This window comes from Symphalangus syndactylus, chromosome 7 (genome assembly GCF_028878055.3).
Source record: "Symphalangus syndactylus isolate Jambi chromosome 7, NHGRI_mSymSyn1-v2.1_pri, whole genome shotgun sequence".
Taxonomy (NCBI): domain Eukaryota; kingdom Metazoa; phylum Chordata; class Mammalia; order Primates; family Hylobatidae; genus Symphalangus; species Symphalangus syndactylus.
The window spans coordinates 142767298-142794137 of NC_072429.2; the positions used below are offsets into that span (position 1 = coordinate 142767298).

The 26840-nt window shown below is 58.3% G+C and overlaps 1 protein-coding gene across 7 annotated transcripts in view; it reads right to left on the reverse strand.

The window, feature by feature from the left end:
* Window positions 1–26840, reverse strand: part of PLEC (plectin) — a 61912-nt gene that overhangs the window by 32483 nt on the left and 2589 nt on the right. For 2 of the 7 annotated variants that reach the window (XM_063643003.1, XM_055287587.2), the window contains exon 1: window positions 2309–3140. The exons of 3 other annotated variants lie outside the window; for them this stretch is intronic. In XM_063643003.1, the coding sequence (XP_063499073.1) occupies window positions 2309–2831 (523 nt within the window). In that variant the 5' untranslated portion in view covers window positions 2832–3140. Of the gene's footprint in view, window positions 1–2308; window positions 3141–25790; window positions 25962–26840 lie in introns of those variants that run through there. 2 more of the 7 variants (XM_055287593.2, XM_055287588.2) reach the window with 2 other exon arrangements.

Consider the following 26840-nt stretch of genomic DNA (forward strand, 5'->3'; position numbering starts at 1 on the left):
ACTCTCTGCCACAGGCCCAGGGCCTTCCCATGGGTCCTCTCCCTCTGGCCTTCTGGCCTCCCTCTGTCCCTCTCTCTAGGCTGCTCCTGGCAGGGCAGGCACCTCCTCAGAGCCCTCCCTGATTGCTTCTGAAGCCACCTCCCCATCACTCTCTCCTCACCCAGTGCATCCCACATATCTGGAGCCCCCTGGGGCAGGGGCTCCGTCTGGGTCTGGCCCTGGCCTGTGCGTGGCTAAACAAGCAGGTGGACAGACGGCTTCCCACACAGATGTGCTGCCAGCAGGCCCCCAGGGGCCCCACCCAGGGACAAGCAGACCACCAGGGCACAGGGAGGGCAGGGGCCTCACCGCAGGGGTACAGCTGGTGCTCCCTAGCCAGGGCTGGGTGGAGAGGGGCAGCCCATCCAACAAGGCCATTGTGGACCAGCACAGTTGGCCCATGAGCTCTGACCGTGCCCTTCTGTGGACCCGCGGAGCGGCTGTGCAGCGGGGAAGGGCAAGGCAGATCACTGCTTGGTCACTTAAAAACTCCGAGAAGTCCATGGTCTCAGGTATCATCAGAAATGCCCCGGGCTGTATGCAGGGCCATCCTGACCCCTGCCACTGCCTGAGGCCCAGCCCTGGCCCTCTGCCACACCCCACATCCGAGTCTCCTCCTTCCCCTAGCTTCCCATCCCAAGCTCAGCCCGTGAGGTCCAGGGGAGAGAGGGGTCTGAGCCTGCTGGCCCTGACTCATCCCGGAGCTGTGGCTCGCTTCCTGTTGGAAACTCTGAGCTGCTGCTGGCGGCTGTGGCTTCGGGGGGACTGAGTCACCTCCATCGGGGAGGGGTGCCCTCCACTCTGCCTGCTGCAGCCACACCCAGCACCACCCCCCCGCCCCGTTGGCCCTGCCGCCAGCTGCCCGCCCTGCAGGCCCAGCCCAGCCACAGACAAGGAAGGAGAAAAAGGAGGGGAGGGACTCCCAGTCACCACAGCCAGGAGTTGAGCATGGGGAGGCTGGGCTGCCAAATGACCGGGGAGTGGGTGGGCAAGGGTGCTGGCTGGGAGAGGCCAGCAGGAAGGCCACATGGGCCGGGGCCTGGACTACATGCCTGGCCAAGCAGTCTTTGTCTCACGCCCCCTGTCGGGAGACATGTCCATTTAGAGAGGAGCTGGAGAGGCCACACAACCTGTCCAAAGCTGCAGACAGAGCCAGGAGGGAGGCCAGCCTCCACCCCACAGCCTCACTGATCCTCCCAGATGGGCCCAAGGCAAGCCCCTAACAAGTCCAACTCACCCCAGGCCAGCCGGCACCAGGGCTCCGCCCAGCACCCCACACGGGCAGCTGTGCCCCAAACTTGGGCCTCCCCTGGGCCCCCTCCCCCACACCCCTGGCAAACTCCTGCCCACCCTGAGAGCCCCACCCCAGGCCCCCTTCAGCCTGAGAGAGCAAGCTGCTCCCAGGTGCCAGCCCCAAAGAGGGGGGTGGAGCCAGGTGCTGGGGGACCTGGCCATCCAGAGCCAGCACGGAAGGCAGAGCGCTCCACAGTGTGTGTGTGAGCCTCGGGCTGCAGGGGACACATCTGCCCACCTGGGTCCTGCGGGCACAGGTGCTTGTGGACAGAGGGAGGCCACAGAGAAGGGGTAGAGCAAAGGGTCTCTGGAATCCTCTGGGATGACAGGACCCGTCCTGTCCTGTGGGACCTGGTTCGTACTGCGAAGGGCCTATCTAAGCCCCAGGCTCTGGGGAGGAGCCTCGTGCCTGGACCCTGCACTTCTCCCCATCCCGCCCAGGGCCGTCCCCAGCCACCACCAAGCCCAAGCTGGCCAAGCACTCAGTTACCGGTCACACTGGGCACTCTCTGCAACACCAAGCCTGACCCATCAACCCCCACGGCAAGGGAGGCGGCCAGGCCACGTGCTGGAGGAGGGCCACACCCAACCGGCGCCAGCACCTCCTCACACACCCCCACCTCAGTGCCAAGGAGCCTCGGGGGAGACAGGTCACTGGGACAGGAGAGGAGGCGTAGGGGGCGAAGGCAAGGGCAGTGTTGGAGAGAGGGGAGGGGGCACCCCGGGGTGTGCCTGGGCCATAGGCTCCTCCTTGGCCTACACACCCGAAGGTCCCCAGCTGAGGAGGAGGGGCCACGTGGGTCCATCAGCAAGCGCACCCCCCACCCTCGGGCAGGGGGGGCCACCTGCTGGTGTGAGCGATGCTCCGCAAGCCGGCCGACCACTCCAACCACTCCAGCCCAGGCCCAGGCCCAAGACCCAACAACCAGACCCCCACTTTCCACCCATCATGACTTGGGGTCAGGGTGCAGCTGACCTGTGGCTGGGGCAGGCTCCAGGCCTGGCCTGGCCAGGGTCCGCTGGGTGGTAGCAGGCACCACAGGGATCTCAGGTGACACCTCCTGAAGCTCCTTCCGACGGTAGACCCGCTGCTCCTCCACCGGCAGTGGCCCCCGCTTGGGTGGGGAGCCCAGGGGACCCTGCACAGCCTGCACATGGGGGGCGCGGCGTGCAGGCATCACCATGGCGACGGGGCGGCGCACGCGCTGCAGAGAGGCAGGCACAATCTCTGGTGGCAGGTGCAGGTACTGGCGGAGGTGGGCGATGCCTTCATTGGTGAGGTACCAGTAAAAGTGACACCAGGCAAAGGTCTCGCGGACCAGGCCCCGTGCCCGCAGGGACGCCATGGCATGCATGACCTGCAGGTTGGTGACGCCAGGCACATGGGGATGCAGGCTGCGGGGCCGTCGGTCCTTCTTGGCCACCATCACGCCCTCGCGGAAGAGCACCTCATAGATGGCCCGCAGCTGGTCCCGTGGCATGAGCATGCCGGCCACCATGGCTGCTGGAGCCGGGCGGGCAGCGCAGGGGCGAAGGCAGCAGGCAGGGTACCACGAGAAGGCCTGGGGTACCGCAAAAAGCTCCCACGCTACAGGGTGTGACAGCGGGCAGTGGCAGGGCAGGCAGGCAGGCAGGCAGGCTGGGGTGCTGAGCGTGAGGGCGCGGGCTCCCGGCTGTGTGGCTCGCGGCGCCTGGCTCAGTGCAATCCCTGCCGGCACTGCCGGCTGCCCGCCCTCCTCCAGGACGCCAGGCCGGCCCCCTCTGACTCAGCAGCATGGGCGGCCCCTCCCACCCACAGCCGACGGGGCCCTTGTAGAGTGGGGGGCACCTCAAGAGGCAGCGGCCACCCCCACAGCTGCCCCTTTCTCCCCACCAGGCCCCGCGGCTCCAACGTCAGAAATGACATCAGTTTCTAAACACATCCTTCAGGGTTCCTAAGACTGTGCTGGGGCAAGTGGGGGCGGATATAGACCAACAGTCTAAAGAAGAGGGTGGCAGGGCAGGCAGGGGGGCTGAGGGCAGGAGGGGTCCTCGGCAGGGATGTGGACTCTGGTGTCCCGGCTTCACAAGGATCTGAAGGGGGGTGCTGGGCTGCCAGGCCTGGAGGCACGTGAGGCTTGAGCGGAGAGGACTAGGGCCTGGGGAAGAAGCTGGGGTCTTGAAGGAGGAAGCCCGAGGGGAGCGGCTGGGGGCAGCTGCCACAGCACATGGACAGGCGGGCTGCAGGCACCGCTGCTGCTGTCCATCAGGCAGGCAAACGGACAGAGCCCCCACCTCCACACACCAGGCTTAGAGGCGGTGGCCACTCAAGTTAACACTTCCCATTCCAGGCCAGATTAAGAGTGGCCTCTCCAAGCCCACAGCCCTCTGAGGAGAGCACCGGCTAGGGGGCTCAGAGGGGCCTCTATTCACCCCCACCTCCAACCCAGCTGTTGGAGGCCAGAGACTCCCAGCTGCTGCCACAGAGAAAGTCACCAAGTCCCTACCGCCCACAGATGCCCACCCTGGGCAGCCCAAGTGCCCGTCTGTAGGCCAGATGGATGGCTGCAGGGTGGAAGAATGCCAGGCCAGAAGACGGCCAGGGCCCAAGGGAAGGGAAGAGGAAACTGCCCTGTGAGGCCCTGCAGGCCTGGCCCAGCCACACCCATCATCCACCCCGCCTCCCCGCCCGGCTGCTGCCGCCCCCACTGAGGGTCCAGGCATAAGAACCGCACCCAACACTCCCACTGTCCCACGCTGTGCTCCATGGACCCCCACCAGGATCGCTGCTCGCCCCGAGCTGACACACCCCTTCCCACCAAGCCCAGCAAACTCGGGAACTGATTATAAATAGGGCGGTGGGGGGGAGGGGGAGAGAGGGGGGATCCCGAGGTGGGAGGCGCTGGCCAGCAGCCGGCAGGCAGCCAACAAGCAGCTTGTGGGGACGGGTTTATGGGGCCGTCGCCATGGCGCCACGGTGCAGGCTCCAAACACAGACACACACACACACACACACACGCGCACGCGCACGCCTGCGTGCACAGAGGTGTGGTGGCGGGGAAACTCTGAAGGCACAGCCACGGTTCCCACAGCCCTCTGGCAGGGCCAGCTCGCTGCGGCATGGCTCTCCCTCCCTCTGAAGCCAGCCCCAGGCAGGAAAACACCAGCCTCAGGAGGTGAGGCTCCAGGAAGATGTAGGGACCACGGTGGCCACGCCCCTTGGACCACCAGCACCTGCGGACCCTCCACCCACCAGGGTTCTGGCTTTGGGAACAACACCAGCTGGGTCCAAGCCTGCCCAGCCCTGTGCCCAAAGAAGTCCCTACCCTCTTGGCCAGTCCCTCAGCGCCCCCCCCCCCACACTGACCTCCCGCACTCCCGGCAGGCCCACAGCATCTTCCTGGCCTGATTCCCTAACCTAATCCCCCCAAATCTCCAAGAGCCCAACCAAACTAACCCATGATACCCACACTGTCCCAAAATGATCCCAAGGCCCCTTAAAAGCACGTGGACCTAGGTTCTCTCCTACACACACAGGCCTGCAGGGGTGCCGGGACTGACCCCCGCTGGGCCGCCACCCAACCAGCCCCGCCTCCCCCAAGCCGGCTCCGGGCAGGAGAGGGCGGTAGCTTCCTCCAGCAGAGAGAGGGGGCGGGGCTCGGTGGGAGTCCCCTCCCTCCCACCAGCTAGGGGCCTGCAGGCGGGAAGGGAAGCCGCAGGGAGGAGTCCGGAGCAGAATGTTCCTGGCCCACCCTGCCAGCTCCGCACACGCCCCCATGCGGCATGCGCCACCCCCACCCCGCCTTGCAGCACACACCTCCTGCAGTACACACCCCCCCCCCCCCGAAGCACACACACCCCTGCGCCAGGGTCCAGGCGTCCCCCCAGACCCCTGGGCGGAAGCTACCGCCCCCTGCCCCCACCCTGTGGGAACCGAAGCGGGAGCTGATTCAGCACTGGGAGGGCCAGGGTGTGCGACTGGGCGGCCCCCTCTCGCCCAACTCCAGACCCCTTTGGGTTTCCAGAGCAACCAGTCAGGGCTCCTGGGCAGCCCCCAGCCCCCCCCACCCCACCCACCCCAAGACAAAGAGCCGCAGTGTGGACTTGCTCAGGGCCAGCCGGCCTGGCGCCTCTGCACAGTGGTCCCCCAGCCCTGCCCTGCCCCTTGGACGCCAGGTTGTGGGCGGCAAACTCGGGCTGGGTGTAAGGGGCTGACCCGTCTATGAAGGCTGAGCTCCCACTGGGTCCCTGTCCCCGCCCCACCGCCGCCGCCGCTGCAGCAGCCACCCCGCCCCCGACGCTCCTGCAGGGCTGCCGAGCCACTGAAGCCAGCCCAGTAGGACCCCGGACCAGGTGGAGCCCGGAGGGGGACGAGTCTGCGGTCTCCTGTGGCTCTGGCTCAGCGACCCACAGTGTCGCCCCAGAGATGGCAGACCCTGCCCGCCACCCTGCGTGGGCTGCACCCAGCCAGAGGTCACTGTGTGGTCCGCGCCCCCCGGCTCGGGCCCGGCCCCGGGACCGCACCTTTAAGGGAGCTGATCTCGTGCTGGATGGCTCGCGAGGGGTCCATGTCTGCGCCGGGGCTGAGGGCGGCTGTGCCACCACCAGGCAGAGTCCAGCCCCGCACCGCACTGCCCAGGCCAGCGCCGCAGCCGGGGGAGGAGCCCGGAGGTCCGGGGCAGGGCTTGCAGGCCAGGGGCGGGGCTTCAGCTGATCAATGCGCCGGACAGGGCCGCCCCGGGCGCATGCTCCCGGCCGCACCGCGCACTCCCCCCTCCCAGCCTGTGGTTCTAGGGCACGCGACCCCGCTAACCCCAGCCAGACTGCCAGGTCACCAGGCCGGATCCAGGAGCGCTCGGACGGCCCACCCCACAGCCCCTCGCATCCACTGCAACGAGCCATGCTTAGAACAGCCTGTGGGACACACGTGCGAGGGCCTCGAAGCCGCCACCCACGCCCTGCAGGAGATACCCACCCATCCAGATCTCCCAGTGACCTCCTCAGCCGGCCCAACTCCAGGGCCTGGGCTAGCAGGCTGCTGAGATCAAGCCCCCAGACGCTGGGCGGCCACCTCCCACCTCCCCGGCCCCAGCAGTGTGCCCCTTCCCTGGGGCGTCTCGCCTCTGCGCAGCCCTGGGTCAGGCGCCTTGTACACTAGCTCCCAAGATGACAGGTCCAACCTGCACCCTGGCCTCTGCCTCTCCCACCCAGCCTCCGGATGCCCCACAGGCAGCCCCACAGGTCCTCCTGGCTGCGCCCCCCAGTCAGCCCACTCGCCAGCGTCTCTACTGCCGCCAGATGACACTGCAGCTCCATCCCCCACCCACCCCCCCACGGCCACCAGGGACCCTTCGCAGCTGCTCTGATCCAAACACCCCTATGGCTAAAGGGGTCAGCCTCCTCAGCCCGCAGGAGTAGCTGTGTGTCACTGACCACGCCTGGGGGAGCAGGTCGCACTGGCAGGGTGAGGTCAGCTCTGCCTCACTCACTGCGCTGCAGGGAGGCACTGAGGAATGCTGGGCCCTGCCCACACCAGGGCACCCCTTCAACACTGGCCCCGGGACTGTGCTCCACCCCAGTCTGTGCTGGTAGTGTGGGGCAGGGTGGCCTCCACAAGATAGAAGCGACCAGCCTGCCTCAGTCTCCAGCCAGGCCTTTCCTCTGCCTTCACCCGAAAGTCCCTCCCCTCCTGCAAACAGACCCACTGTGCGCCAGGTTGGGGCTGGCGTGGAGGACGTGACCATGACCCAGGAGCGAGACTGGCAGCTCCCACGGGTACGAGCCAACAGGCAAAGGGCCAGAAGCCAGCCCCACCTGCACTGTAGACCCAGCAGTTCTGGAATCTCTCGTCCCCCTGCCCGTCCCTGCCCTCCCTGGGACTCAGCCAGTCGGGGCGTGGGGAGTCTCAGAAACACCAGTTGCCAAACTTAGGGAAAATGGTGAAGTGAGGAATTAAAACAGAATTTCAGGCTGGGCACGGGGACTCACACCTGGAATCCCAGCACTTTGGGAGGCCGAGGCAGGTGGATCGCTTGAGGTCAGGAGTTTGAGACCAGCCTGGCCAACATGGCAAAACCCCATCTCTACTAAAAATACACAAAAAAAATCAGGCAGGCATGGTGTCACACGCCTGTAGTCCCAGTTACTCAGGAGGCTGAGGCACGAGAATCACTCGAACCCAGGAGGCTGAGGTTGCAGTGAGCCGAGATAGTGCCACTGCTGAATTCCCAGTTAGGTTTTACTAAGCTATATCTGGATAAACCTAAATTTGTCCTGCAAGTGAATCGTACTTCCTTATTAAACCTCAAGTGAAAGTGACAGATATTTATAAACAGATATAAAAATTTCATACATAAAAAAAAATGCTGGTTTTCTTGTTTTGTTTTGTTTTTCTGAGACAAGGTCTCACTCACTCTGTCACCCAGGCTGGAGTGCAGTGGCTCAATCACGGCTCACAGCAGCCTCGACCTCCTGGGCTCAAGCGATGCCCCCACCTCAGCTTTCTGAGTAGTTGAGACTACAGGCATGCACCACCACTCCCAGTTCATCTTTTAATTTTTTATACAGACAGTCTGTCTCTATGTTGCCCAGGCTGGTCTCAAACTCCTGTGCTCAAGCAATCCTCCCACCTCCCAGTGCTGGGATTATAAGTGTGAGCCACGCTGCCTGGTCCAGATCAATTTTTTAAATTTAATGCATAAAAATTTTCCTCAGCCTAGGGAGACTTTTTTTTTTTTTTAACTGAGGCGGAGTCTCGCTCTGTCACCCAGGCTGGAGTGCAGTGGTGTGATCTTGGCTCACTGCAACCTCTGCCTCCTGGGTTCAAGCGATTCTCCTATCTCAGGCTCATTAGCTGGGGCTACAGATGTGCGCCACCACGCTGGGCTAATTTTTCTATTTTCATTTGAGACAGGATTTCGCCATGTTGGTCAAGCTGATCTCGAACTCCTGACCTCAGGTGATCCACCCATCTTGGGCTCCCAAAGTGCTAGGATTACAGGCATAAGCCACCATGCCCAGCCAGGGAGATTTTTTTTAAAAGATTAAAATGCATAAAATGGAATGTTATAAGATTGGCCACGTGTGGTGGCTCAGCACTTTTAGAAGCTGAGACAGGAGGATCACTTCAGGACCAGTCTGGGCAACACAGCAAGACACCATCCCTGCAAAAACTAAAAAACTAGCCTTACATGGTGGCCTGTGCCTGTGGTCCCAGCTCTCTGGGACGCTGAGGCAGAAGGATAGCTTGAATCAGCCCACCCAAGGCTGCAGTGAGCCATGATTGCACCACTGCATTCCTGTCTGGGAGACAGCAAGACTGATTCAAAAACAAACAAAAAAATAGGATCATGGTTTTAAGCTAATGAGAAGGTGAGGGCACACAGCTGTTCAGAGAAGGAACACACAGCTTTTCATGCGCCGACTCTGCCTTTAACTTCCCCCCTGAAGTCAAGCTGCCCACCTATGAGTGGCCACCATGGTCACCTGTGGTCACCTGCAGCCAGAGGCTTATAAGACAAGCTGCAGCGGCAGCAAGGTCCCATGAAGGAGCCCAAGACTGCCCAGCCCAGCCTGCCTGGAACTGTGGCCACATGGTGCAGCCTTGGAAGTGGGGGCGGCCACGATGACCCTGGGAAAGGCTCAGCCAGCTGCACGTTAGTCAGCTCTGTGGTTCCTTCCCGGCACAGGCTTCCCAGAGGAAGGGACAGCTATGTGGGGACAGGCCGCAGGCAGCCAGCACAGGAAGAGGGGCCACATGCACCGAGGCCTTGACGTAGAGAAAACAAGTCCAGGCAACCCCCAAGAATGTGGAGGTGGCTGCAGCCAGGAGGGGGGCGCCTGGAGACAGGGCTACAGCCAGGGATTTCAACAGGACAGGCAGGTCCCAGGCTGGCAGCGAAGGGCCCGCGAGCAAGAGATTTAGGCATCGGGGAGGAAAGGGAGCCGGGGTAGAGGAAGCTGGGCGCCCTGGTGACGCAGCTCTGGAGCGTGGGAAGCAAAGCCCCGGCCACTGCCCAGGAGATCTCATTGCTCTGGCCCCAATTCATGGATCACAAAGGAGTCTTGCCGAAGAAGCACGTGGGTCTGTGTGTCCAGGCCAGTGAACTGGAGGGACCCCCAGGCTGGAGTCGGGCTCACCAGCACCAGTGCCTCCGGAAAACCCCTACCTCTAGCTTCTGCTCTGCTGGTCGAACCCAGCATGGCCCCCATGCCCAGCTGGGGTGCCATCAGCTCTCCTGGCCAGGTCTCACACCCTGGGCAAAGCCAAATCCTCTTGAAGCTATCTGCAAATTCCCCACACCACTGGGGACCCCAGAACCAAGGTTGAGCCCAGGCACCACAGATAAGCCCTCCCTCCTTCCCAACCCCTCTGGGCACAGAGCAACCCCCTCTTCACCAGTCCCCTGAGGCCCAGGCTGTCCTGGCCACAGGCCCAGGCCAAAGAAGGGGCTCCAACCCTGTCCCCCACACCACACCTGTGCATGGGATGGGCCCTCTCCTGAGGCCCTGCCCACCACCACCCTGCCTGCCCTCAGCTTTGCTCCCTGCCCCATCTTCACCCCACCCACCCAGCCCCTAACCCCCTGGCAGCCTGCCCTGCTGGGGCTCTCTGGTGGTGGTGGAGCAGGCCAGTGGGCTGTGACCCGGTGATCCCATGCAGAGGCAACCTGCGACAGGCAGACACCTCCACCTGGGGCCCCCCACAATAGCCCCAGGGAGACCAGGCCCAGTGAAATCCTGCCATAGATACATCCCGCACACACTCAGCCCTCCAGATGCACAGACTCCTGCTCTGCTCCCCGCCTGAGCCTGCGGCAGGTCCACAGGAGCCACCTCACCTGCCCCAGGCTTCTGCCTCACAGCCTTGGCCCAACGACAGCCCGGCCTCTGCGGATGCTGTGGGACTGAGGTGGGAGGAGAGCCCTCCACACTCTGGAGGCCACCCCTGCGCAGGGCGGGGCTCAGTGCGAGCTCAGTCAGGCCAGCCAGCCTGCAGGATTTCTGGGGTCCAGGGCCACCACTGCGGGACTGGATGCCCACCAGGGCTGCTGGGAGTCCCAGTGAGGGCCCAGGAGGCACAGAGGTTACCTCTCCGAGCCACAACCTTCTCCTCTCGCCCCTGCAGCCTAGTATAAGAGTATCTCAATACCAGGGGTCTGCTGGAGACCAATTTTGGGGGAAGGTCCTGGGTCCCACCCACATGACCCATCCATTAGGGGGCCCCATCATTCCCAAATATCTCTCAAACCTGTCCTGTGCCCACTGTCTCCACCACACCCTGGCCTGGCCAGCACCCTTTCACCTCAAAGACAGTGGTAGCCTCCCTCGTTGCCCCTCACACCTCCAAGCACTGGGCACACAGCAACCAGCGCTCTCGGAGCACAAGCAGGTCCCACCACAGCCCTGCCGCTGCCCTCTGGAGGCCCTCCTCACGCAGGCACCTGCTCTGCTGCGGCAGGGTGGACCTCGCCAGGCCTCTGTGGAGAGGCTTCTCACCTGATCCATGGTGGCTCCCCATTCCCTCCCTCTCAGCCCTCCAACACCAAGACACCTGCGGGCCCCTGGGGCGGCTGCCTCACCCAGCACCAGACACGAAGTTGTCACTACAGGAAACACGGAGCAAGAGAAGAAATGAATTCCTGGAGTTCAAGGATGATGCACTTTCCCAGAACTGTGTTAATATCATCGACTTCGCTAGCAGATTAAAGGAGAAAACCTGTATATTGATCTAAAAAATCCTGACAGCACATTTGATAAAAACCAGTATTTATAATAAGGGATGATAGTTACATTGTTAACATGAAAATAAATGCCCCTCGTAGCACAGCGGGGCACCCTCCCAGTGCCAGGCAAGGCTGCTGAGGGGAGGGCATGTGAGGGTGAACGCAGACAGTGCAGGCGCAGCTCTCGGTCCAGTGCCAGGACATGGGACGGCATTTACCCAAGTCAGCACTGCTCCTCTTGGCACCTGAAACAACTCAACCCACCATTTACTAGAGCTCAGAGAGAGTTCATCGAGAGGCTGGCTTCGAACGCAGTTAAAAGATCCGAGAGATTTCTTTAGGCCAGCAATAACAAGTTAGGAAAATACAGCAGGAAAAACCTCTTCATCAGCACAAAACACTCTGGAATAAGATAACTGACGATTGGTCAGAGCTGATGCAGGGAACGCCCCGGCTCCAGGATGGCTCCAGGACCAGGCTCGGCGTCCGGGATGCAGAGGCCCAGGTGACAGATGCCGCGCTAACCTGACACGGCCGCAGTTCTGCTCACCCTCCCGCTGGCTCTGCCAGGAGACTCATTACACAAGTCCCCATCAGACAGCGAGGCCATGTGACTTGTCTGAAGCTCCAACACTGGGTGCTGGGCAGGCAGGAGGAGTCGGCCCACCTGGGCACTGCTGTGGGGATGACCCTCAGAGAAAGGACTGCAATACCTAGCCAGCAACTTAGAAATTGTTTAAAAATTGTGTCTGAAACCTGGTGCGGTGTCTCACGCCTGTAATCCCAGCACTGTGGGAGGCCGAGGCGGGCGGATCACGAGGTCAGGAGATTGAGACCATCCTGGCTAACACAGTGAAACCCCGTCTCTACTAAAAATACAAAATATTAGCTGGGCGTGGTGGCGGGCGCCTGTAGTCCTAGCTACTCAGGAGGCTGAGGCAGGAGAAGTGGAGGTTGCATTGGGCTGAGATCATGCCACTACACTCCAGCTTGGGCGACAGAGTGAGACTCCGTCTCAAAAAAAATAAAAAAGAACTGGCCAAGCGCGGTGGCTCACGCCTGTAATCCCAACACTTTGGGAGGCTGAGGCAGGCAGATCACCTGAAGTTGGGAGTTCAAGACCAGCCTGACCAACATGGAGAAACCCTGTCTCTACTAAAAATACAAAATTAGCCGAGCGTTGTGGTGCATGCCTGTAATTCCAGCTACTTGTGAGGCTGAGGCAGGAGAATCGCTTGAACTTGGAGGGCGGAGGTTGCAGTGAGCCGAGATTGTGCCATTGTACTCTAGCCTGCGCAACAAGAGCGAAACTCCGTCTCAAAAAATAATAATAATAATAATAAAATAAAAAATAAAATAAAATAAAAACTTAGGCCGGGCCCAGTGGCTCACGCCTGTAATTTAGCACTTTGGGAGGTCGAGGTGGGCGGATCACCTGAGGTCAGAAGTTCGAGACCAGTCTGGCCAACACGGTGAAACCCCATCTCTACTAAAAATACAAAAATTAGCCGGGTGTGGTGGCGGATGCCTGTAATCCCAGCTACTCAGGAGGCTGAGGCAGGAGAATCCCTCTAACCTGGGAGGCAGAGGTTGCAGTGATCCAAGACTGCATCACTGCACTCCAGCCTGGGTGATAAAGCAAGACTGTGTCTCAAGAAAAAAAAAAAAAAAAGAACTTATAACAGTTTACATTCTTCCCTTCACTAAACTTTAAAAAAATAAAATAAAAATCCTGTTGGAATAGAAAATATTCACGTGACTCAAACACTGAGGGTAGACAGAGACAAGTCTCACTCCCCTCCCTTCTCCCTGTCTCCCCCCACCCACACACACAGTGTGAAAATCACTGTTAGTGGCTTCCTGTTTGTTTCTCCAGAATTTCTTTACAGAAAATCAAGCAAATACCATGTGATTCTTGGTTTTCTTTCTTTTAACACAAACGCTGAAATCTTCCGGGCACCATTCTGCCCCTGCTTTCCCACCCACCCCACAGCTGAAGGCCTCCCGCTCTGCATGGGGACCGTGACCACGTCTAGCCATGCAGAGCGGCACGTGTGGGCCCAGCCTCTGAGCGCACTCAGGCCAGTGCCCGTCTTCTGCTCAGACACACACCGTGTTTGCGGCTCTGACAGATGCTTTCTCTGGCCTGGTTCCCACAGCTTCACCAACAGAACCTAGAAATCCAGATTTTTGATTTTTGCCAATACGATAGGTAAAAAATGGTATCTTGGTGTAAATTAAAGCTTAAATTTTGAAAACCACTTGACACAGAAATTCATTTTTTTGTTTTTTGAGACGGAGTCTTGCCCTGTCGCCCAGGCTGGAGTGCAATGGCGCGATCTCGGCTCACTGCAACCTCCGCCTCTCAGGTTCAAGTGATTCTCCTGCCTCAGCCTCCTGCGTAGCGGGGATTACAGGCGCGCACCACCATGCCCTGCTAATTTTTGTATTTTTAGTAGAGACGGGGTTTCACCATGTTGGTCAGGCTGGTCTCGTACTCCTGACCTCATGCTCTGCCCGACTTGGCCTCCCAAAGTGCTGGGATTACAGGCGTGAGCCACCCCACCTGGCCAGAAATTCCATTTTTAACAACAGTCATAGAGATGCACAATGACCCAGCTACAACACTGTTCACTGCAGCCATTTCTAATACAAAAATCCAAAATTAAGCTCAATGTCCTATGAGAAAGGATTGATTGGTTATTACCATACAGGGGAATGCTGTATTGTAAATTAATGTCACAGAGAGATGCCCAAGCTGTATCACTAAGTAAAAGAAGTTACATATGTCTAAAATACTTCATAACATTAAATCATGAAATTACAGATAAATTAACACATACTAAAGAACCCTGTGCATGCTTTTTTATTTTTTTATTTTTTTTGAGACAGGCTCTTGCTCTGTAGCCCGGGTTCACTGCAGTGTTGACATTCTGGGCTCAAGAGATCCTCCCACCTCAGGCTCCCAAAGTGCTGGGATTACAGGCACGTGCCACCACGCACAGCCCACTGTGCACACTTTTTAAAACAATGACTATGGAACAAAAACGTGTAAGTTCTACATTAACCAACTACTGAAGGATGGCTGGGTGGGTCCAATGGGGGCCACAAAAAATCTATGCCCATGTCCCTGGAGCTCATAAATGTGGCCTTATTTGGAAACAGGGTCTCTGCAGATATAATTAAATAAAGGATCTCGAGATGAGATCATCTTGGATTACCTGGGTGGGCCCTAGATCCAAAAGCAAGTGTCCTTCGAGGAGGAGAGACAGAGGCAGGGACTGGCATGACGCAGCCACAAGCCAAGGGGCAGTGGAGTTGGAAGAGGCAGACGGCTATTCCTAGGCTCTTCCCGGGTGCCTTCAGAGAAAGCATGGACCTGCCGACACCAGATTTTTGACTTCTGGCCTCCAGAACAATCAAAAGATAAATTTCTATTGTTTTAGAGCGCCCTGCCTGTGGCTCTTTCCTGTACAGGAATCAAAGGAAATCAATACAGACGGTGAGCGGGAGAGGGGTGCTACTGTGACAAATATCTGAAAATGTGGATGTGGCTTTGGAATTGGATAATAAACAGAAGCTGGAACATCTTTTTTTTTTTTTTTTTTTTTGAGACAGAGTCTTGCTCTGTCACCCGGGCTGGAGTCCAGTGGCACGATCTCGGCTCACTGCAAGCTCCGCCTCCCGGGTTCACGCCATTCTCCTGCCTCAGCCTCTCCGAGTAGCTGGGACTACAGGCGCCCGCCACCACGCCCGGCTAATTTTTTGTGTTTTTTTTAGTAGAGATGGGGTTTCACCGTGGTCTCGATCTCCTGACCTCGTGATCCGCCCGCCTCGGCCTCCCAAAGTGCTGGGATTACAAGCGTGAGCCACCGCGCCCGGCAGAAGCTGGGACATCTTGAGGCACACAATAGAAAAGGCCTAGCCTGTCTGACCAGACTGTTGGTAGAAATATGGGTATTAAAGGTGCTTGTGGTGAGGCCTTAGAAGGCAATGAGGAAAGTGGAGGAAAGGTGCTTCTCACATTGAAGCGAAACTTCGCTGAATTGTGTTCACTGTCGGGTGCTCAATAGAACTTGAAAGCAATGAACCTGGATATTTAGCTGAAAAGATTTGCAAGCAAAGTGTGGAAGGTGTGGCTTGGCTTTTTGCTGCTTACGGTAAAATACAGGAAGAAAGAGATAAATTGAGGAGGGAACTGTTAAGCAAAAAGGAACCACATGGGTGATCTGGGATATCTGCAGCCTATTTAGATTGCAAAAGATGCTCATGTTAGGAGAGTCACTGTTAGGGAAGTGTGTTCTGCAGAGAAAGCCATCTCTGCAGAGATGAGGTGTGTGACTCATGGGTCTCAACAGAAGCCAGGAATAGAGACGAGATTATCCAGGGAGGATACGAGTGAACCCTTCTCTCTAATGGCCTGGCTCCCTGTGACATACAGGGGAGACCCAGAAGGTTTATGAGAATGTTTTACCAGCAGAAACACTGCCTGCTTGGATTGAAGGGGAAGAAACAGGATGAAATGAAGGACGGTATTGGGCTTCTGAGAGTCTACAGGCAGAGAAACAGGATGACAGACCCAGGCAGCTGCAAACATGTGCTACCCCTCGAGAAAAAGGAAGAATGACTCAAAGGTCAGGGCCTTAAGCCTAGAGGCAGAGGCTAGCAGAGGTGCAGGCGCACAGGGTGGGGCACTGAGCCACAGAAGAGCATTCGCAGGCCCTGAAACCCCATGGAATTTGCCCTGCTAGATTTCAGACTTGCTTGGGACTGGCAACCCCTTTACTCCTTTATATTTCTCCCTTTGGGAATGGTGATGTGTAGTCTATGCCTAGCCCAACATTGCAGTTTGGAGGCATAAAACTTGCTTTCTAGTTTTACAAGTAAAAAGATGGAGAAAAATTTTGCCCCCATCTGGATCCTACCCAGAGCCTCACCAACACCTGATTTAGACACAACTTCAATGATCAGATTTGGGACTTCTGAGCTGATTAAATGTTGTTCTTGTTTTTTTTAAGATGGGGTCTCATTCTGTCACCTGGGTTCAGCCTCCAGGGTTAAGCAATCCTCCTACCTCTACCTCCTGAGCAGCTGGGACTATAGCCATGTGCCACCACACCTGGCTAATTTTTATTTTTTTTTTTTATCTTTTGAGATGGAGTCTTGCTCTGTCACCCAGGCTGGAGTGCATTGGTGCAATCTCGGCTCACTGCAACCTCTGCCTCTCGGGTTCAAGCAAGTCTCATGCCTCATACACCTGAGTAGCTGGGATTATAGGTGTGTACCACCACACCTGGCTGATTTTTGTATTTTTAGTAGAGACAAGGCTTCACCATGTTGGCCAGACTGGTCTCCTGATCTCAGGTGATCCACCCACAGGCCTCCCAAAGTGCTGGGATTACAGGCGTGAGCCACTGCGCCTGGCTGAGCTGATAGAATTTTAGACTTAGAGTTGATGCTACAATAGGTTGAGACTTTGAGGCATGTTGGCATAAGAAACATTTATTTTGGAAGTGGGGCAGATATAAGTTTTGAGGGGCCACAGGACAGACTGTAGTGGGTTGAATGGAGGTCCCCAAAAGATATGTCTATGAACAATTCCCTGGAACCCATAAATGGTATCTCATGTGGAAAAAGGGTCTTTGCAGGTGTAATTAAGATAAGGATCTTGAGATGAGATCATCCTAGATTACCCAGTGGGGGGGCCTAAAACCAATGCCAAGTGTCTTACAAGAGATAGAAGAGAAGCCACAGGGGAGAGGGCCACGGGAGGATGGAGGCCGACACTGGAGTGATGCGGCCACGAGTCCAGGCACCACCGATGGCCACCAGGAGCTGGAGAGGCCAGGAACAGAGTCTGCCCTGGAGCCTCTGAGGGAGCGTGGCCCTGTCAACATCTTGATTTTGGACGTGTGGCCTCCAGAACTGTAACAGAATACATTTCTGTTGTTTTAGGCCACCCGGTTTGTGGGTACAAACTGGGGTGTACTCTGGGGGTATCTGTATTCTATAAATGACCATGCATTCTTGTGGCAGTCATGACAGTGGCGTCCAGCTGTGTCTCTTAGGCCTATCCTGTGCCTGGTCTGTTAGCTTCCCAGGTAGCCACTCATTTAGCAAGAAAGAAGAGAAAGAGATGCACTTTCAAAAGGTCAAGACACATTCATTTGAAAAACAGAGCAGAATAAAAATCATAAAAGCCACAACCAGAGACCTTTACTGCAGATACCTCTTTCTGCTGCACCTGCAGACCCGCACTTCCAGCCCTGACCAGCCCCACTCCCCAACCCAACCCCCACCCCCCCACCCACCCTGGTGTGCCCCTGTGGATGGCCTTCCCTACCCTCACCATCCCACTTGGCCTCAGCCCGCCTGACACACCAGCCTACCCAAGAGCACCCAGACTCACAACAGCCACCCTGATGCCATCCTGGGGCCTTCCTTTCCTGCAGCACTGGCCCTGGGTCTGCCGCTACTCCTGGAGCCACACAGGGACACAAAGCGATCCCCATCCCATTCCTGGTCCTAGGTCCCCTCTGCCTCCAGGAAGAAGCAGCAACAGTCCTGCCAAGAGCTGACCACCAGCTGGGAGGACTCTTCTGCAGCTAACCAGGACCCAAACCCTAGAGAGCAGGCCCCACAGGCTGATGTCCCAAGTCCTCCAGGAACCTGTCTTCCCAGCTGGCACCCTCCTTCCACCGTCTAAACGCATGTTCCCAACTCCTCTTCTGCCTGGTCTGCCATCATGCCAGGCCACTGCGCCTACAGATGACCCAGCCCATGCCCCATTTTGGGTCCCTGACCTCATGACCTATGGCCCCTGCTCTCCCAGCCCTGCATCTCCCTACCCACTGTGGGTCTGTGGGGATCACCCATGACCCCAGCGGTGGGAGATCTGGGCACCTGGTCCCACTAGCATCACCCTTCCCAGCCTCCTCCAGTCCCTTCTTGAGGTACCTGGCCCCTGGCCCCTCTGCTGCCAGCCCCTCTTGGGCCTCACTGGGGAAACCGAGGCCACAGGGCACCACTGCCCACACCCTCCCAACAGCCCAACCCTGGGAAAATCTCCAGGGCCCTCAGTGGCGAGCAGCAGTCTCAACTGGCCACTGATGATGTGTGGCTGGGTAAATGTGAGTGACCACTCAGTACTCACCCTGGGTCAGGTGATACCCATGCCCCCTGTGACCATGCAGATCCCTCAGGCCAAAGCCCAAGGAACTCCTTCCCCAGGGAACTTGGGCCAGCATCCAGCTGAGGCTGTGCCCTGCTGCGGCCTGTCCTCCATGTCACCGCTCTGTCCTGGAGAGGGTTCTCCCTCCCTGCCACCCTGCTGGACCCACCATAGCCTGGCACCAGCATGGCCTCCTGAGCACTTCCCACATGCCCCCTGGCACCTCCAATCCGACGACATCCCAAGCAGTCCCACTGAGGTCCCCAACACCCCTCATCACCTGGTCCCAGCACCGTCCAGGCCTCACCCTGCTCCCAACGTGGCCCTGCTTCCTCAAGCCCCTCCCTCCTTCACAGAGCCAACAGGCCCCCATGGCTCTGCTGCACAGCTGCCCACTGCTCTGCTTCCCGGCTGCCTCTTCTCATAGGCCCCTAAGCTCTGGAGGACCCCAGGCTCAGAGCTCTGGCCTGAGGCCTGCCCTAGTGATGGCCTCCCAGCCTGGCCTCCCCACCTCAGCCCGGCATTTCCTGCACCTCAGTGTCTGCACACGCATTCCTATCTCACAGGCATCTCTGATTTTATGCACCCAAGGCTAAGTGCTGGCCCTTCCGCCCTCTCTGCCTCAGGCACATCCTCTCCACCCCAGGCTGCTCTCCACCTCCACAGCCACTGCCCGGGTCTCCTCAGCCGCTCCTTGGGAGGCACCAGGCCAGGATCTTGCAGGGGTCCAGCCAGCTCCAAGTCCACCTATCCCTCCCACCCAACGCTTGTTTCAAGCCACATCTGCCACAGGACAGGGCGGGGCTCGGCTTGGGGGTACAGAAGTGAAGCAACACACAGCCCCTGCATCAGGAAGCTGGATTCTGCCACAGGACAGGGCGGGGCTCGGCTCGGGGGTACAGAAGTGAAGCAACACACAGCCCCTGGGTCAGGAAGCTGGATTGGTGGAAGGGGAGATGTTTACAATCGTCACTGTTACCCACAAGCCTACAGCCAGACCCTATCAGCGTGACACCAAGCATGACATTGAGCCTCCTTGAACATCTCGACCTCAGCCCCAAGCAAATTCCACAAAGATTAACGACGGAGATGTTTAAAAAAATGCACCAGTGCTGGAAGCAACTCTCAGCAGATGTTTTTATAAAACAAGGCCATTTTAAGCATAGCATAAAATCCAGAAATCATAAAAGACTGCTGAATGCTAAAAATTGATATGGCTAAAGAAACTACAGACAGAATTAGGCCAGGCGCGGTGGCTCACGCCTGTAATCCCAGCACTTTGGGAGGCCGAGGCAGGCAGATCACGAGGTCAGGAGATTGAGACCATCCTGGCTAACACTGTGAAACCCCATCTCTACTAAAAATACAAAGAATTAGCCGGGCGCGGTGGCGGGCGCCTGTAGTCCCAGCTACTCGGGAGGCTGAGGCAGGAGAATGGGCATGAACCTGGGAGGCGGAGCTTGCAGTGAGCCGAGATCCTGCCACTGTACTCCAGCCTGGGCGACAGAGCCAAACTCTGTCTCAAAAAAAAAAAAAAAAGAAAGAAAAGAAACAGAATTAAACAAAAATAGATGCGTGGTGTGAGACCCATCCATGGTGTGCCCAGCTACTGGGGACACAGCGGGAACTTTCAAGGAGCTGAAAAGTTCTGTTCTGTGAGCTGGTGCTGATCACAGGCAACTTCGAAGTTTAAGCTGAATACAGTTGTCCCTCGGTGTCAGCGGGGGATGGGTTCTGGACTCCCCATGGGTACCAGAATCCACAGATGCTCAAGTCCCTGATGTAAAAAGGTGTAGTAGCCAGGGATGGCAGCAGCTCACACCTGTAATCCCAGTACTTTGGGAGGCCAAGGCAGGAGGATCCCTTGATTCCATTTCCATGTGAGCACAGGAGTTTAAGATCAGCCTGGGCAACAATGCTTGTGAATAGGCAATTCACAAAAGAAAAGGTGCAAATGGTCAACAACTCTAGGAGATGTGCTCAGCTTAATTAATAATCAAAGAATTCAGGCCAGGCGCGGTGGCTCACACCTGTAACCCCAGCACTGAGGCCGAGGCAGGCAGCTTACTTGAGGTCAGGAGTTCAAGACCAGCCTGGCCAAGATGGGGAAACCCTATCTCTACTAAAAATACAAAAATTAGCCGGGTGTGGTGGCGCACACATGTAATCCCAGCTACTCGGTGTGCAGAGGCAGGAGAATTGCTTGAACCCAGGAGGCAAAGGTTTCAATGAGCTGAGATCATGCCACTGCACTTCAGCCTGGGTGACAGAGCGAGACAGAGTGAGACTTCGTCTTCAAAAAAAAAAAAAAAAAAGGAAGAAAAGAAAACATTGGTGTAAAGTTTCATGACTTGGATTAGACAATAGCTTCTTAAATATGGCACCAAAAGCGCAAACAACCAAGGAAAAAAATAGATAAACTGGAGTCATAATAATTAAAATGTATGTGCTTCAAAGGACACCATCGGCCAGGTGAGGTGGCTCACGCTGTGATCCCAGCACTGTGGAGGCTGAGGCCAGGAGTTTGAGACCAGCCTGGCCAATATGGTGAAACCCCATCTCTACTAAAAATACAAAAATTAGCCAGGTGTAGTGGCAGATGCCTGTAGTCCCAGCTACTCGGGAGCCTGAGGTACAAGAGTCACTTGAACCTACTCCAGCCTGGGTGACAGAGCAAAACTCTGTCTCAAAAAAAAAAAAAAAAAAAAAAAGACACGAGCAAGCAAATAAAAAGGCAAACCATAGAAACAAAAATGTTTGCAAATCATATTTCTGATTAAGGACTGGCATCTAGAATATATAAAGAACACTTACAACTCAATAATACCAAAAGGCAAATTCTAAAATGGACAAAGGATTTAAATACACATTTCTCAAAAGATATAAAAAATGACCAACAATCACATCAAAGTGCTCAATGTCATTAGCCATCAGGAAATGCAAATCAAACCACAATGAGATTCCACTCGACACCCACTAGGATTGGATGTCTGCAATCAAAGAGTCAGATAATAACAAGTGTTGGTGAGGATGTGAGGAAATTGGAAACCTCGCACCCGGCTGTTACTGGGAATGCAGAATGGTGCGCCCGCTTTAGGAAGCAATCTGGCAGTTCTTCAAGTGGTTAAATATAGAATTACCGCACAGCTGAGCAATTCCACTCCTAGGAATCTACCCAACAGAAATAAAAAACATACGACCATACAATAACGTGTATGCAAACATCCATAACAGCCTTACTCATAACAGCCAAAAGGTGGAAACAACCCACTATCATCCGTCAACTGATAAACGCATAAGCAAAAGTGGGCACTTCCACACCACAGAACCGACTCCAGCGGGGGTAGGGTGAGGTGCTGATGGCGTGGTGACGTGAGCAGCCCTGAGAGCGTCTTGGCAAGTCGAAGAGGCCAGACCCAGGGCCAGTACAGGCCAGTACAGGCCAATCCATAACCATTCCTGTATGCCTGAGCCCCTCAGCCCCCTCATTCTCCCTGTCCCCCATCCAGGGCAGATTTCTCTGGGGCTGAGGCTACTGCAGCCTGTGGCAGGAGAGCTCTGGGCACCCCATGGGAGAGGCCTCCGTGCTGAGGGCTATGGGCTGGTGACTTAGACGGTCGGCCCAGCTGCCAAGAGGTGTCCAGTCGCCCGGCCCCCCAAGCCTGGCCTGTGACAGCTCATAAAGACTGGGCCATCCTGCCGCACCATGGGAGCCTGGAGAGAGACCTGGGGTGGGTGTGCCAGGGCAGGGACAGTTCTAGGAGAGAGTTGTGGCAATGCAGGTGAGTGGAGGTGAGGCAGTCAATCCATAACTGAAAGGAGAGCAGTGTTGCCAGGGGCTAGGTGACAAAATATCCTGGAATTGACAGCTACACAACTCTGAATCTACTAAAACCACTGAATTGGCCACTTGGAATGGGTGAATGGTATGGCATGTGAATTACCTCTCAATAAAGCTATTAAAAAATACTAATAATCAGCATGGGGTCAACCTAATCGGTACTGACATGAAAAGCCAGTGGCTCCAGAGGAGATCTCAGTCTGAGCTCCCTGTAAAGGGGCGGCCAAATCCCCGTGTTCTCTCCCGCCCTCTCTCACATACAGTGATTGCCCCAGTGGGGAGCCTCAGCCCAGAGGTGTGACTCTCCCCGTTTTTCTTCGTATACTTCCACCCTGCTTTTTTTTTTTTTTTTTTGGAGCGTTTTACTTTTGACAGTAAACACCGACCAAAATTCCTCTCCAGTGAGCCCCAAATAACCTCCAGCCTGCCCTCTGCCAGCTGAGCACCAACCACTGCAGATGACGCCCTACGCCATCACCCACTCACCCGTGCAAACACCCTGCAATGCTGGCTGAGGGCCTGGGGCCAGTGCCAGGGACACAGATAACCAAGCTCAGAGTCCAGGACAGGGGAGAGTGGGGACACATGAGGAGGGGGCCAGGCACAATGGCACTGGGCAGGCCCAGGGCTGGCAAAGGGTCCTGAAGAGAGTTCAGGCCACAGGCTGGGCACACGCCCTGTGGGCACCGAACACACCCAGCCCCTCTCCAGGCCCACTTTTCCCCCAGACCAGTGCAGGCCTCCCACCGCTGGCCCCTGCCCCACACCAACCCCACCGACTCACCAGCAGTACTCACCCCAGCCTCATTCTCATCCCTGCTGCCCCTCCAGGACCACCTCACAGCACCCCTAAGCCCCACCCCCATCCCTAACACGACAACCTAAAGTCTCTATCCCCAGCTGCCCATGCCCCCGGCTGGCCCTACGCCCCACTCCCCTCTCCCCAGCCTGCACTCATGCCCTGACCCCCAGGACAGGTCCCTGCCCACAACGCTGGACTGCTGCTGGGCCGCTCTTTCTTTCGTCACTGACCGCCTCACCTCCACTCACCTTCATCGCCACAACTCTCTCCTAGAACTGTCCCCGCCCTGCCGCACCCACCCCAGGTCTCTCCCAGGCTCCCATGGTGCGACAGGACGGCCTAGCCTCTATGAGCTGTCACAGGCCAGGCTTGGGGGGCCGGGCGACTGGACACCTCTTGTCAGCTAGGCAGACTGTCTAAGTCACCAGCCCACAGCCCTCAGCACGGAGGCCTCTCCCACGGGGTGCCCAGAGCTCTCCCGCCACAGGCTGCAGTAGCCTCAGCCCCAGAGAAATCTGCCCTGGATGGGGTACAGGGAGAATGGGGGAGCTGAGGGGCTCAGGCAGACAGGAAGTTGGCGATGTTTTGAGCAGAGCAGTGACTGACTGACTGTACAGGGAAGACTGGGGATTTCCAGGGCAGAGCCAGGGAATGACGTGTCCAAGGGAGGGTCTGAGACATTGTGGGGTAGGGGGTGAAGGTCACTGGAGTGAGGGTCAGACAGGGAGTTGTCTCTGTGAAAGGGCAGAGTGAGGTGGAACCGGGGCAATGCCACAGAGGGGAGGAGGCCAGGAGGCCTAAGCCAGAGCACCTCCTCAGTGCAGGGATCAGCTGGGCAGGGGGCACAGGCCTGGCCTCCCTGCCCTCCTCAGAACCACCAAATGCTGAGCTGGGCCCAGGACAGGGGCCCGCAGCTGCTTACCATGGAGGGACTCGGGGCTGCCTCGCCGTCACTGGCTGGCTGGCAAGGGGTGCCATGCCCTCCCGCAGTTTCTCCACCCTAGGGACAGGAAGGGCCGGGGCTCCAGCCCTCTAGCAGGTCCAAGGGGCTCACAGAGGTCAGGCCTGGAAAGGTGTAGGGCACAGGGGCCACCTCTGACCTCCTGCAGGCCCTCCTCAGCCTTGGTCCGTGACTCCCAGACGCAGGTACCAGCCCAGCCCCTCCTGTCCCCTTGTCTCAAGCCAGGAGCTAAGGAGACTTGGGGTACCTGGTGTGCTCACAGAGCCTCAGCACCTGCCTTGCTGTTTAGCCACTCTTAGGCCAGTGCCACACACATGCTGGCAGCTGCACCATCACGTGACAACTCCACTTCAGGCAGGCACCCTGGCACCCCCTACCCCCTCACCAGCCTCCACGACCAAGCCCAGAAGGCAGACAATGGGCCAAGACTGCCAGTGTGTCCACCAATCCTGGCCTCCAGAGGAGCTAAGCTTGGGAGGGAGGGCCCTGAGATAGGGTCCCAGCAGCCTCCAGGGATCTGTCTGGCTCACCCCTGGATGAATCAGAAGTAGCTCCCACCCCAGGAGATAGAGGAAAGACAGCCCTGGGGCCAGGAAAGCCTCAGCACAACGCCCAGAACGGGCTGGGGCACCCTAGGCAGCCCAGCAACCTGACCAGACCAAGAACTCCAGGAGGAAACGATTCTGCACAGGTCCCGCACTTTGAAGAGTGGTCAGCCCAGAAATAGCTCTGTCCTGGGGCTTGCCAGGAGGGCTGGAGCCCAGGTAGGCGGCTGCTTCCCTGCCCTATACCCCAGCACCCATCCGGGTGCTCCCTCCAAGGCAGGGCCAGCCATGCAGAGCATAAGCAACAGGCTGCCCGCTCAAGGCTTCCCCAAGGGTGCAGGAGTGTCTCCCCTGGCCCAAATGAACTAGTCACACAGGCAAAGGGGCTGGGCACAGCACTGTCAAAAAGAACCACAGTAGTTCATCCACCCTGCCCCAGAGCCGTCGGTGGAGGACGCCTGAAGGAGATGAGTTCAGGGCACCATGAAACCTACCCAGCTGGGCAAGGCTGCGGTGGAGAGCGGCACCACGGGGCCCCAGCAGGACCTCTCTCCCTGAGCTGCCCTTGGGGGCAGAGCCAGCAAAACCAGCCACTTGGAGCTGGAGCCTGCTGTGATCGGCTCTGCCAGGGGCCCCCACCGCGACCCTCCCCAGCAGCTCAGTCCCTTGCCCCTAAGCCTCTGCAGGCCGGGAGCCAATGCTGTGTCCACAACTGCCTGGAGCCGGGCGACCCAGGCCGAGCCAGGCAGCTGGGCTGCAAGAACGGCCGGCGGGACCAGGGCCTGGGAGGGTCCAGGGGCTCCCCGTGGGCGTGGACTAGGGCAAGGGGGTCTGCCGAGGCACCAAGCAGGTGGACAGGCCACTCTGATGCTCCCCTAGAGAGGAAGGAGGAGCCACCCTGACCCCTAGCCCACAGCCGTCCCCTAGGGAACAGAGAAGGGGTGTGGGGGGGGGTGCCCTGCCAAAGAACGGTGGCAGCCCAGGCCCTCGCCAGTTTAGGGAGGTGAGGAGAGGCGGCAACTATGTGACCCATTGCCAGGCGGCGGGGCCGCCCCTGTTCCATGCAGACGCACCCCAGAGGAGGGGCAGGGGATGGCTCAGCCTTGACCCATGTGTCTGCTGGCCACAGACACCGGATCCTGGCCCAGACAGCCGACCCCCGACAAGCCCTGAGCGCCCCCACCCGCCTGCGGCCCACCCCACCCACCCGAGCCGCGCGATGCCCTATTAAGGGCATGGCCGCGGGGGCTCAGCGGAGCGCGCCCTCCCCTTCCCTAGGCACTGGCAGCCGTCGGGGGCGAACCAGGCGGACGAGGCCGGCGGAGTGGCCGCGCTCGGGCCGGCGATCGATCGGGACCGCCACCATGGACAACAAGGTGCTCGGCGGCTGGGCTGTCAGGAGCGGCCCGGCCAGCAGCGGGAAGGGGGCCGTACCTTTGTACTTCTCGCGCACCTCCTCGTAGGCCTGGATAAAGTCCTGCTCGTCGGGCAGCGGGCCGGACGTCAGCAGGGCGGCCATGCCGGCGGGCGCGGGGCGCGAGGTGCAGCCGAGCCTCCAGCACCCGGCGGCCACTCTGTCCCCGAGGCCGTGCGCGCCGCTTAAAGAGGCCGCCCCCGCCCCGCCCCCGCACCCAGGATGCCCCACGGGCGGGGCGGGGCCGGGGCTGCCGCGTCTGGGCGCCTCCCGGCGGGCCGGTTCCGCAGGCTCCGAGTCCCGCACGCACGCCCCTTCCCGTTCCCGCCCGGGTCGCGGCCGCCGACACCCGGGTCCTCGGGTGGCCCCCGCCGAGGGGCGGCCCCGACCTGTCTGTTACCCGTGGGGCCGGCGACCTTACTGCCTCAGAGACGCGCCCCTGCCCGCCCCCCACCTCGCTCCCTGCCCGCCCCCCACCTCGCTTCCTGCGTGCAGCTGAGAACTTTCCCATTGCAACACTGGAGACGACGGAGTCGGTATAAAAACCCTTAAAACACCACACACAAGAAAAATTAAGTACACATACGAGGAGTGGAATAGCCCATTCACAGAAGGAAAAAACGCTTGATGATAATTAAAACAACTCTTTCCATCCATCAGATTGGCAAAGCCCCCGCTCTCCCAGCCTTCACCAATGTGGGCCACCCTGTCTGGGATGCCCCTGGCCGTGTTTTCTCCAAGCTTAATGCCACATGTCCTGTAACTGCAAGTCCCGCTTCCAGGAATCGGTCCTAAGGAAACGTCAGAGGACGCAGAGCCCCGGCGCGGAAGGTGCTGGCTGCGGGCACAGCCTTTGCAATGAGTACTGGAGGCGACCACAGTCAGCCGGGGCCTCGGGACCCCCCACATTCTTCCACAACTGTAAAGGTGATGCTGAGGAAAGCCCAGGCGTGGGAACTACACAAGTGATTCCCTTTCAAGTGGGAAGAAAGTGACTTCTTTCTTTAAAGTCCGTGTGTGCTGTGAAAAGCCCTGAAGGTCATGCAGATGGAACCAGACCCTGGGGCTGG